The 13,560-nt window shown below is 43.6% G+C and overlaps 1 protein-coding gene across 1 annotated transcript in view; it reads right to left on the bottom strand.

The window, feature by feature from the left end:
• Positions 1–12,588, bottom strand: part of rras2 (RAS related 2) — a 28,484-nt gene extending 15,896 nt beyond the window's left edge. Inside the window, exon 1 of the mRNA XM_079285618.1 lies at positions 12,144–12,588. Coding sequence (XP_079141744.1) covers positions 12,144–12,245 — 102 coding nt within the window. The 5' untranslated portion in view covers positions 12,246–12,588. The remainder of the gene's footprint in view (positions 1–12,143) is intronic.
• Between the last annotated feature and the right edge of the window lie 972 nt (positions 12,589–13,560).

A 13,560-nucleotide genomic window follows, 5' to 3' on the forward strand; every position in this document is an offset into this window, starting at 1 on the left:
CCTGCTTTTGTGGGAAGTGGTAAAACCTTGCCCCATGTGACGGTGTATCAAAATTGCCACACAATTCAATGGAGTAAATGCTGAGGATAAATGAAGCAAGGCACTGACAGAACAGCGAGTGATGTGGCAGTGAATCTCCTGTAGTGAGGGAGCGAGGATTATAATATGAATCAAATACCCATCGTCACAGTGTTTACATTATGTTTTTGTTTCATTCTTCTTCCTCTGCTTGTCTCGCTGCAGAAGTAGAACTGCACGTGCTCACATCAACAAAGCTTTACTGTGACGGCTCAGCGAGAGGACACCAGCTACTGCAGTGGCTGTGTGGACAGAGGAACTACTGTGTGACTTTCATAAACCCATTCAAAGTCAACGAAGTGTGGCTCACAGTCTGTAGTCCATGGTTTTCAGGAAAACCGTATGACCGACCGAATAATGGGATGCGGATCAGCGCTCAAAATGAAGAACTCTCCGAGGATTCAAAGATTTGGTTTACCAATTAAGATTAGGAGATTGATAATCTGTATCCAGACAAATACTCAGAAATGACACATTACACCACAGCAAGTTATTTTCTACTGCTACCTACTTTAAAATGATCACATGGCTCCCAAACACCTCTAAAAACATTGAACTGTACAGCACCTGCAATAATGTATTCATCTTCCCCGCCATCTCCCCTCTGGTACAACTGCTGAGTGTGGATTCTGCAGCAGTGTACTCTGCTGCAGATTATAATTCTTAGCATGGAGTGATATGTCAAAAGGAAATGGGGCCACTGACTGGCATCATGTCAGACTGCCGTGTGCTATTAGGCCAGCCGATCCTACAACACAGGCAGCAGAAATGTTATTACTGGAGCAGGCAGCTCCTCATAAACAACGCCTAATGGACACATCTTGATCCCTCTGACGCTTCCTCCCTGCCTGCCCAGTCGCCATCATCACAAGTCAATTTTTTGGGTTAAGAAAATGATCAACGTCCAATGAAGGCAAATACAGATGGGGGAATATTTAAAGCTTAACCATATAATAAATGAATGAATGCAGGTGCAGGACCGGTCAGTAAACTCTTTGATGAGTATGAAAATGGTGTTAATCAGATGCTTTGGCCTTCAAAGTCACCAGCTCTCAACACAATGGAGGTGAAGCTACATCGGAGGCTTATGCTGGCCCAACACCTGACTAGTTAGTAGATTTAACTTTCAAAAGCCCAGCTTGTCAACAAGGCACATGTCTTCTGTGCGCACAGCAGCCTGAGCTCTACATGCTTGAACTAGCATCTAGAGAGGCCTGGCTGTGAGTGGACGGACAATGTTTTGGTTGGACATACCACATGCACTTTTTAAAGGCAGCTGTTGACCTGGTTTGCATTGGCGTGTGCCAATGTAACAGTTTGCATCGGGCTGGCCGACACCAACTGGTGCTGAAAACTCAGTCACATTTGCTGCGTGAGTTAGATCTGTAGAACAGTCACACACACACACAACAGCTGTGTCGCTGACTCAACCGGACTCAGATATTGCTAAATGTATCTACTTGTGTACCTGATGCTTTCCGACCACCCTCTCCGATTACGATCTGGTGTCTGATCAGTGGGACGGAGGCAGAAAGGAGGACACAAGTCACACTTGGCCATCCGTGCTTTTGGACAGTGCGTCGTGCTGTACCGTCACCTGTCGAGGGGCTGTGTCATTCCATTCCTCACCTCCCCCCCCCCCCCCCGACGGACAGCAGGTGCCCCGCAGGCCTCTGGACGGTGTCTGCATGAGACGTGCCAAATGTCCACCAGCTGCCTGGCAGGCAGCTCAGTGCCCGGCATCAGCAACAAGCACAGTCGTCTAAAAAGAACCATTCATAGTCTTCTATCGACTAAGCTGCATGAAAAATGTCTCTTCTTCATGTGGCACGTTACGGGAGGCAGTACTGCTTAAAATAACAGCGTAGACAATGTTTAAAAAGGGGCTGCACTAATGACAAACACTATATATAATCAACAGTAGTAAAAGTAGTATGCTGATTAAATATAGAGTCGTCACATGAAAAGGTGTACATGAATTTGGAATGCTAAATGTTAGAAGGTGGTGGCAGTGGGGTGCTAAAATAAGCAGCATGTCAGTTTCCCATGGACAGAGTTGTTGTTATACGACTCTGAGATGCGAGACCTGATACTGTGGCCAGTTATTCTGTGACAGACAGATCTGTGGATACAGAACAATAGCCAAAAAACAACACAGAGGAACCGACTGCCCTCTGTGTCTGTCTGACTATCGGCAGGGCAGTGACCGAAAACAACAAGGGATATCACAGGTGGATAGAGGAGTTTTGTTTTACCTATCAGAGGGCAATGTTACAGGTAGTTAAAATGTGCATAAACAATTGTTGTATTACTTATAGTGCTGTAATAAAATGTTTATTATGTGGTAAAATGCATGAAATTGAATGCATGAAATTGATCCTCAAAACACAATTTGGTTGCAGAATTGAAAAGCAGCATGTGACAATATGTTCCAATAAGGCTCTCAAAGGCAAAGTTGTTTCTAGAAAACAGCAACTGAATCTTTTGTTTTCTTGACAATCTTTAAACAATGACAAATGAATTACTCAGCTAATAGTCACCACACATTGAATACGATCTGAAAATAAACTCAAATACAATCATACAGGAAAAACATCTTGACATACAAGCTTTTTGTCATCAATCTGAACTCCAACACAGTCCGATACAACTGGCCACTGAGCAGTTCAGTTGGACACCGTGGGATTACATGCCTTGCTCAAGGGTCCTTCATCAGCAACAGTTAATCCATATACTGTTACTGTATACAAATATCTATAATCTGCATCCATGGGGCTACCTGCAGTGTCCCCCAGTGTTTTCTATGTAAACAACATTAATGTGTATGAAGGAAACGTTGCTTTGAGGTGAAATTTGAGACGGTCCGAGAAGACGCAACAGAAAGCGTCTCCGATCAAACAAGTCTGTCTCTATTGAAACAGAATACTTTCTTATTTTTCTTCTTTGACAATATTCTCTGGCAAAGATCAATGGAAATCAAGTTCGCGAGGGGCGGAAATGACTGCCAACATCAGCTTATTTCAAATCACTGTCATTCAGGCCCCACTGTTAATCATTCATGTAGATCCCTGTGAGTCTCGCTGTAGCATGACAGGCCAATAAAAGGCTGTGAAAACATGCTTGATGCCATCTTAAAAAAGCCAAAGACGCATGCTGCTGATTATTGTGTTAAAGTCTGCAGCCAGCTTGTATAAATCAGTTTTGTACACAGGAAGTACTTTTTTCGATCAACCCATGAAAAAGAGTCCGTAGGGTAATTAGTACCATCTTCATTCTCCAATGCAGATGTCTAATCAGACTTACGTTTTCTTTAGAATCTGCTGCAGTGTGACGCTCTAGGCTGTTTTATTAGTAATCATTCAGATACAGTCATCGCCTCCTTCCTGTTATCAGCCGAAGAGCGGAGAAGTGAGGTTGAGCAGTGTACCCGAACTACCATCCAAAATGGATTATTGTCCTACACGACACCAACGTTAAGACATTTCACGGAGCTCTCACTACTTTGACAGGCTGCATTAGTGACTGTTGTGAAAAACAAAGCTACAACACAATATATACTTATCATCTGCATCCACTGGCAAGTTGGCTCACAGGCTACAGAATGCTTATTAGACAACTGTATCATCAGTTCACACTAGGGCTGGGCGATAAATCGATTTAATCGATTAATTCGAATGTGTGCTTTAAGGCGATGTGTTTTATTGAAAATCGAGAAAATCGCCCCCACCCCTTTTTCCCGTAGTAGAGTGCGCGCGCATTGTTTACAAACTAAAACAATGGCGGCCAGCAGCTTCACTGCTGGCCGCCGCCGCCGCCACCTCACAACAACAACCCAGCATTTTGGAGACATTCACCAACTGTACTCCGCATGAGAAGAAGAGTGCCCGGTGGAAAGCCATCACGGATGCAGTCGCGATGTATATCGCAAAAGATATGGTGCCCATATACACCGTGGAAAAGCCGGGGTTTATTCACCGTCTCAAAGCTTTGGACCCCAGGTACGTGCTACCAAGCCGTAAACATTTTTCTGACGTTGCCTTGCCTCGGCTGTACAATAGTACACGCCAAAGGATCTCTGCGGAGCTGGAGGGGATGTCATTCTACTCCGCAACAACTGACCTGTGGTCCAGCAGGTTGACCCAGACACCGATCCACTTGACTGGTGGAAGCGTCACCAACTTAACTTTCCAAGGCTAAGTACTTTAGCAAAGAAATACCTCTCTGTGCCAGCTACAAGTGCCCCCTCTGAGAGGCTTTTCAGTGTGTGGGGGGGGGCATTGTTACATGCCACCGTGCATGCCTGAAGCCAGAGGTAGTAGACAGGCTTGTCTTCCTGGCAAAAAATATTTAGAAAAAACATGCACTACTGTTTAATACTGTTGGTTATGTTGTGAATGCACTTGATTTTGTTTACATGCACTTATTTACTGTGCAAAATATGTTATGTTGATGTTAGATCAGATGTTGCACTTTTGAAAATGTGAATGTTAAAGGGTCATATACATTTTATTTCATGCTGTGTTTGTATCAGTGTATTCAGTTAGAAAAGCTTACTGTAAAAAGTTACATTTGCACAGTTGTTTACAATGGAAGGCTACTATTTAATGCCATTTAATGTTATGTTTAATTTAATTTTATATTTAAATGATTCAGGCAAACAAAAGAGTGACCAAATACTTTTTGTATACTACAGGCACCTTTCTACAATGTTCAGGTTTTGTTTGCACTTTATTTTTATCAACCTACTTGGGAAAATCATCACAAAATAAAAGAAAAAATTGTTTTCAACAGCTTCTGTCATCTGCAAAAAATTTTGGGGGAAAAAAATCGATTTAAATCGTGAATCGGATTTTTTGTAAAAAAATCGGAGATTTTTTTTTTAGGCCATATCGCCCAGCCCTAGTTCACACATGCTTTTAGTCTATGATAGATAGATAATTATCTGCTGTTTTGATAGTTCCTTACTCACTGACTTGTACATACATGCCCATTGCTACAGAATTCAATGGCATTATCTTCTTCGTGGCTGTTGCAGCAGAGAGAGGGATAGGAGTGGCTCAGATCATCTGATCTCAGATCTGTTATGTAGTGGGTAACATTCTGGGTCACACCTTCGCTAACCACTCTGCTTCACAAGGCAGAGAAGATGCTTCAGAAAAGTGGTTTCGACTTGAGAGCATCCGATCACGTACACACACGCAGCTTACATTTGTATTTCTATCTCAACACCCTAAAATACATTCTTTTGATAGAAGCGTTACAAATGATAACAGCTCACTTGAGCTTCTGTGATACGGTTCTCACGTGGAGCTCCTCGGTCGCATTCAAGGCTGCATACGAGTCAGTGTGTGAGTGAGTTAGCTGGATGGACATATTGTAATAATCTCTGGCATTTCTCTCGGGCTTGAAGAGGGCGTCATGTGTTCTGTCCTGTCAGATAACGAACATGGTACGTACCACAAGTCAGTGACAAAGTTCTCCTTTTACTGATCAAGGAAATGATTGTGTAATGTAACGTAATTCATTCGTCAAAATAAATGGCATTACTAGTGAGAAGAGTTATTTTGGAAAAGCAAAACAGAGAACTTATTTATAACAAACACATATAAACAACCGAGATACAGAAGATGTCCGCAGAATGAGGAAGCACACTCACAAATGTGAGTGATGTCTATTGTTGTGTCAGGACTGGTATGTGTGTGTGTGTGTGTGTGGGTGTGGGTGTGTGTGTGACTGTGGATCCAAGCCAACTTTAGTAACAATTTTCTCTATTTAGAAGAAGTTAGTTGTTATGAGAAGTTAGTTATTCTCATTGACAATGGATCCTCTCTACCGTTAGCATGACTATAAGACACTGGTACATATCTACAAAATATACACTAATCCACTCGTGCCTCATGTAGTATTCACATCTTTATTGTATGCTAATGCTATTGCTGACGAAGAGCAGTCTCCCTCCCTGGATAGTCATTAGTTTCTCATTAGCTCGGAGCGAGAGGGATGACCCGCCAGTCTCCTGAGCTTTCCCAGATGGTTGGGAGTGTCTTTACAGATCCCAACTTCCTTTGGCGTGAACATTCCTATGGTGTGCTGCACGGCATTTTGCCAGATTCAAGCAAATTACCTCAGCAATGGGATTGTATTCATCCATGTATTCAAACAAGCCAAAAAGAATATAAAGCCTCACTAGAAGCCTTTGGTGCAGCAATGTTCATCAATGTTTGCACGATACAAAAGTGCTGGATGGCACAAACATTGGACATTTAATTATTTCTAATTAGCCTTTTATTATCCATAGATGCTTGGAATTTGTGAAAGAAACTGTCAAATCCATCCCATGGGTTGCACTAGAGCAGGGGTCACTAATAGGCGGACCGCGGCCCAAATCCGGACCCAGATACCGTGGTCTATGGACCCGGACCTTTAACCGATAGATGGTTGAGAATTGAGGAGCACTTCTATTTTGACTAGCGCAGCTTTTCTAGCCTTTACGGCACTCATTCAGCGGTCCTCATTAAAACCCACCAACCAATTACATGCGTTGTAAACCATATCACGTGATGCTACTCGGCCAATCAAATATGTGCATTCCGATAAGCGTCTCCCTCGACTCAAGTGAGATATTCACACACATGGGAGAGAGACCCAACAGTCGGAGAAGTACGAGAGTCAGAGAAGCTATTTCACATGGCATTCTCGAAAAAGAGAAAAGTGGACAGCTTAACCGGAGTATATTTCATGGCAATCTGGACATTCGATTTAGATCGCTTATGCACACATGTAAGTTTTGGGCCAGTGGTGGTCCAACAGCCACCAAAGACTGAGAAAGAGCCTGATGCTTACCCAGCAATAAAAATCCTCCTGCAGCGGAAGCTACTTGGTGTGCAAATATATCCGTTTTAACTCTGGCAGTCACCAAAAACATTAGGATCCCCCCTCAGGGAACAACGAATAATCATGGCAAATTTCAAGTGCTTTGCTTTGGCAAAGTGATGCACAAACAATATTGCCAGCTTCACACCATTCAACCATCCGTGAAAAGAAACAGGCTTACTAGTGCTGCTGTTATATGCCAACTTCCATACACACACAAATCCGACCATACAGTTGATTAACTAAGGAAAAATAATCTTGTAAAGGTTTATGTATGCTCAATAATCTATAACCTCTGTTGCTTGAGCTCGCCACAGGCACCAACCACAAGGCCTGCTGAATTCATAACCGACTGGTCACACAAAACCCTACGTAGAAATATACTTATGATAAGCTATATCGGGCTAGAGTTTGACGTTCACTGAGGTCCAACAAGTAAAGACATATAATTAAGTATGTACACTTGCATGGTGAGATCTGAAAAAGAGAACGACGCGACAGCAGAGAATACAAGATGGACAGTTAAGGCCAATATGCGAAAAGGAAACGTTTTCTCATCACAGCAGTCATAGTCCTTACAAAACAGCACTGGGCTGCAGGATAAACTTGCATTTGAGGTGGATTTGAATGGGTCAGTGCACATTATCCGACCCCGCTCCCGACCCTGGCACATGTGATCGTGTTTTGGTGTAAGCAAGAGAAGAAATGTGTCTATGATAGCCAAAGCTTTATAATTATTAAACAGTTTCGGAACCAGTTCCAGGCAGCCCTATTAAACATAAATGTTTCTCTTCTCAATCCATACACAGCTTAAGTTGTTACATTAACTTTTCGTAAAGGAAACCAAAGAAGGAAATGTTATAAAATGACTGACAAAAAAGCAGCACAAGAGTGACATGAGGGTGAAGGGTTGTGGTGGTGAGGGAGAAATAAGGCAGAGACGCACCGACTTTGTGGCACTGTGGTCAAAAGCAGCTTCTATACTATATCGAATCTTAAAAGGAAATGACAACTACCTATTACCAAATGACTAAGAGTGTTTTTGCTTTTCGGCTATGATATACACACACTGGATCCTGAAGCATGCGGAAGTATATATGATATATGATTCACAAGCAAAGGGACGACTGTGAAATCATTCACAGAAACAGTAGGTCTCAGGAAATAGTCACTGCCCGCAATTTATAGAAGTTTGCTGTTTTTTCCTCGAGCTGACATGGTGCTGAACGGTTTTTCTCCTGCATCTTTAAATATTGATATTTGTTGTTGACATATACATCTACATGTGGTTTTTTTAAACTTTCTGGTGAGAATTCATGTTGTGAAAACCAATGGAGGGCTTATTAGCTCTCAGCCCCGCTCTGTGAGAAATCAACAGGTGACTCTGCTACAGAGCTAAACAAACAATACACTCTCATCACCTGCCCTAACAGGCACAGCTGCAACCCCTACAGTAGAAAAGAGCTTTCTGTCCTATGGTTCAATCCTCCGTTACAAAGAAAAGATATTCCCTCCCTTAAAGGGGAGGAAGGAACACCGGTCCGAATATAAATGGAACTGTTTGCACTCAGCTGTACGGCATGTGACACATCACTGAGCCAAACAGAAAGCAACAAAACTGCCTGTGTCCAAAAGTGGGTTAAGAGTATGCCGTGTGTGGTGTTACATGCATCTAAACTTCTAAGCTACATCACAAACACACACACGCACAAAAGCGTCGCAGCAAACACTGCGTCTCACCACCTGTGGCTGTTTCTGAGAATGCTCACCACAGTCAACACTACTATTATTACCACACCTTGCCTCCACATGCCCAAGGGAAGCTGCGCCTAAACTCTATGTATATTCTGTTGAATTACTACCTAAGGCAACATTCCTTCTGAATGACCTCATATCTAAGTAATCAAAAAAGATGTGGGAGTAGGAGTATGAGAGAAAGAGATAGGTCACTTATGTGCTGTAAATACAGCTGAGGTCCACAAAAGAAAATCCTCAACTAATCTGTCTGGACTTGATCAGTCTTGATTCTGTGCACCCGTGCATGCCCAGGGCCACCACCACACTAATATTAGCAAGCATGTGAGCAAGCAACGCCATGCTTTTTACCCAGTAGTCGGATCAAACTGCATCTCATTATAGAGCCGTTTCATTCCAGTAGCTTCTTTGGTTACTCTGTGTAAATTAAGTCTGTTTTTGAAGTGCCATTATTTCTGAGGTAAAAACAAACCTACACACACACACACACACACATACACACACACACACACAGTCTTCACATGGCCAATGTGAGTCATGTTTTCCCTTACTTGGGACGCTTCCTCCCTCACAATCGTCACATTGAAACAACACATAGTGTTCCACAACTGAGGTCAGATGACTCGATGTTATGTCATCCCAATGCTATCTCAGCTTGAGTCAACTGCTTGGCACTAAGGTGGCCAGCAGCCACCCAGGGACCTGTACAAGTTTTTGTACGGCTGCTTTTGTTAAGACAGCTTTAGTGTTTAGTGGATGAATAGTTTGGTATGTTTGATCATTTAAAAAACTGTTTTGATGTCAGTGCCAAAACTCAGGTTCATAGTTCAGTATGCCATAGTTCATAGCCACACAAAGACCCTGCTGGATATTTAAACTGTCAGAGCTCCTCTCCTATATGAAACCATACTTGGACAGTAGAAGTAGTCTGTTTACAAAATTACCTCAAACAGCCTATTTTTACAAGCCCATTTACAACAGCAACTACTTACCTACTTGATTACAGGCTATCAAATGATAAATTGTCTCACCAGTAGTCTTGAATTATTTTTTAAGTCATGAATTTGATGGAGACCGTATCATTAGAAAGCAAATACTGTTTGTGGAAAAAGTGTTGCAACAGTGTTTCTCAGAAGTCGTAGCAAACCAACCAAGAGTTTCAAAAAAAGGTTTGGGGGTTATGTAGAGACTTATGGCACGAGCGGTAGCACCGCTTCACTTGGCTCAGTACACAGGAGGCCTGGTCTAAATTGTAAAATGTGTTGTATTTTATAACAACTGTAATAAAAGTAATTCTGCAATAATTCTTGTTCAACTACTTTATATTTTTGGCAAAAAGCATGACATGGAATCGAATACTCTGTCAAGACTACCAATAACACACACACACACACACCTCGGGTGATTCAGGAAACAGGGCACATTTTTCCATACAAAACTAGAAGGTCCTAAGAGCTGCAGTAGAGGGACTTCCTTTTGCCCAAGGGCCAAATTCCACAGGGTCCATGACCGTTAACCCACTCAGACTGACTCAGACCCCCCACCTCCTCAACACTCAACATAGTTCTTGGGAAAGCCTCGACTTCACAATCAGCTGTTAGGTCTTTTCCCTTGGCGGGCGACTTCTAGAAACTTCTGACGAGGATGCGTGTTGCTTGTCAACATCTCAATCTCTCTCACTTTCACGGCATCCGATACGCCAGCCGGCGGCAAAAGAAAAGCACGAGAGGAAATCAACCGTGGGTCACACCGAACACACAAAAGTGGATGTTTTTAAAAAATGACGGTACTTTTTACTGTTTACCTCCCAGATGAAATGTATTGCAAGAGCCCAATGCAGAGAGCTTGATATCTTATTGTGTTGAATTCACTCACCTGGCAGCAATAATGTGATTTAGGTCATTGAAGAGTGGGCTTTTGAGTGAGTTGAACATTTGTTGTGGATGTCCATTCATTTGGCGGGAGACTCCTTGGTGGAGGCTGTGGTTTTATTGGCATGTAAAACCATCTTAATACAATGATAAATCATACTCTGCTTGGTCTATATGTGTTACTTTAAGAACAGATATCAAGCATGATCTCGTGTGTGTGTGTGTGTTACATATTCAGCTACTTCAGGTCAGTAGGGTAAGGCAAAGATCTGTGCCACAGCAATCCGATCCTTTTTACTTGGTATGCAGTTAATGAGCTTTTTGAACCCTCATTAGACCCAACTCCCCCCAACACACACACACACACACATTTCACCCCCACTCTAAAACGTGTGCCAGCCCACTATTGTCTGACAGTGTGGAGACATGCAGCTGCCTGCAGTCTGGTCAGTAACACACTGACACGAGGGGGACACACACAAGGCAGAGGGCAAAGTTTGTCATCTCTCTCATATAGTGTGTGTGTGTGTGTGTGTGTGTGTGTGTGGGCTTTCGGGGGCTCTTGGTTAAATTACTGTTATGAAAGCCTGGAAGGTCCAAAGCAAGGCAGGCTAAGTCTGCAGTGTGCTGGAATGCAAGCAGGGATGGAGGTAACTGTTTCCATCTCTTATATGTGACACCGATGAGTTTTGAAGTAGACTGCCATAAAAAAAAAGGATGATGGCATTGTCTCTCAGTGGGGGTGGAAGTGAAGTTTTACTCTCTAAGAATATTTACTTGAGTGTACTAGTTTGCCTTCAGTGACTGGAAGCGCTTCGAATGAGGTGAACCAGCAGCTTGCCTTGGTGAAAGTCTACTTCTGAACATAAAAGTGAATCATCTTTCAATGGACATTTGGTGCTGCTGTTGTTTATTCTACTGCTATTCAACTCTGCCAGATGTTCTCTGTCTAGTTCACATGTTTCCAATGACATTTGGAGCAGCTTGGTGGCTCTACATTCTTTTTTATTTAGGAGCACTTGTTCTCTCTCTGAGGGCATCAGCACTCACATGATATTCTTTCAGGGACTAATGTGAGTTGGGTGCAACTTTTCTCTTCCAGAGCTTTAACACTTCTCCTCTAAACTCGCTCTGGCTTGGTAGGCCATTAATGACTAAATCTTAACATGGGCTCTAAATCCGCTCCTTTGCAGCAAGTTAACGAAAACAGGGCAACTCGGGAGCTCCACAGACCCACTTTGCTTTCTCCTCTGACTCGCGGCTATGAACTGCAAAGTGGAAGTGGAGCTCTCGGTTACTGCCGAGTTAAAGTGACAGCCGTCCTTCCTCGTTTGAGTCACTAAATAAGCATGGCCACCTCTCCCTAACATCTTCTACAACCCCTCGGTGAATAGTTGGAGGCCTCAGTAAAGTAGCGAAGAAAGCAGACCCCGGTATCCGCTCACGGGGCTCCCGTGCCTGGGCTCCCGTGTCTGGCCTCCCCCCCCTCCCGTTCTTTCGCCGTTGTTTTCAGCGAAGCAAATCACAGCCAGGGCTTCATGCAGGGAAGGGGTGCACGCTACTGACCTGAATAAACTGGATAGTCAGCGCTGATTTCCCGACACCTCCGCCTCCGACCACGACCAGCCGATACTTCTCCTGCACCGAGCCGTCCTTCCAGCCTGCCATCGGGGACACTTCGCTGCGCTCGCCGCCGCCGCCGCCGCCGCCGCCGGAACACCAGTGAACAGCAAACACCCACTTTTTCCCCTCTACAGTAAACTGAAGAGGCCCTGCAGTGTGAGAGACCGCAGCGTGGAAAGGAGCCCCAGATATGTGCTCCCCAAAAAAAAAAAAAAAAGACTCGTCGACGTAGTCCGTTTAGTGCACGGATCGACGGAGAGAGATCTGCGGAGCTACGGGCGCCTGTCCACACGCCTGGCCGTGTTTCTGCCCAGACACTGCGATGTTCGCACTGTGGAGCCGACAGTAGGAGTGATCAACCAGACCAGTACTAGTGTCTGGCGCTAGAGGCCCTTCTACTTTCTACAGGCTGTGTGTGACTGCCTCAACACCCGAGCTACAGTACACACGCACACGCCGGCGGAACGCACCCTGCAGCCCTCCTGTCCTGTGACTAACAGCACACTCCCCTGCAGTCACATTCCTGTCCAACACAGCCACACACGTAAAAGCAATGCCCGTCCAGCCGACTGTAAGCGCACCCAATTACGGTAAAGTTGCCCTGCAGCTATCGTCATCCAAACAGGTAGTAGGCTAATATAAACTTCATTTTCACTATACTGTAAAGCAAGAATTCACGTGTGTACTGTGGACTATTTCTAGTGTCGCTTACACACAAATGCAAACCAAAGCAGGAGCATATCACACAAACCATTAGCCGTGCATTATCAAAACTCTGGTTCCTACAAGTGGCAGTTTCCCATCATGCTGTAAACTGAGACACTTTTCAGAATGCAGATACTAGGTTAAAAAAATAGGTAAATGATGCAATAAAAGTATAGCTGCACAACATGCCTTGTAAACAAATCTAAATTACAAGTCCCCTTCGTAAAGATATATGAGGCTTTATTTTAATAATCTACAGGAGCTCGACATGTTGACGTTTATATTGCACTGTGTGTCACGATCATTTACCACAAAGGTGAAAGTAAAAATGGAGTCGGATTTTCTGTCACTGAAAAGTGTGATTGCCCCTGAAGTGCTGACTTAAGTCAGTTGATCTGAAATGGCTTTACTTCAGTAAAAGCATGACTTGTATTATGTCAACATGTCAATTATATGCCATGTTGTGACAGATCCTACGACAGGATTACACTGTGCAAAATACCAACACAGTGTCTGCTCTGACACATGTGGCGCCATCTAGTGTCACTTATGTGCTTAAAGCACTGAGCTTGTTGACAGATTAGAAAGCTTTGCTGCAGCAGTTCTTGTCATAAAAATGCAGAATAGACATTTATAAAACACAACAGTCAACCTG

This window comes from Melanostigma gelatinosum, assembly GCF_949748355.1.
Source record: "Melanostigma gelatinosum genome assembly, chromosome: 2".
Classification (NCBI taxonomy): domain Eukaryota; kingdom Metazoa; phylum Chordata; class Actinopteri; order Perciformes; family Zoarcidae; genus Melanostigma; species Melanostigma gelatinosum.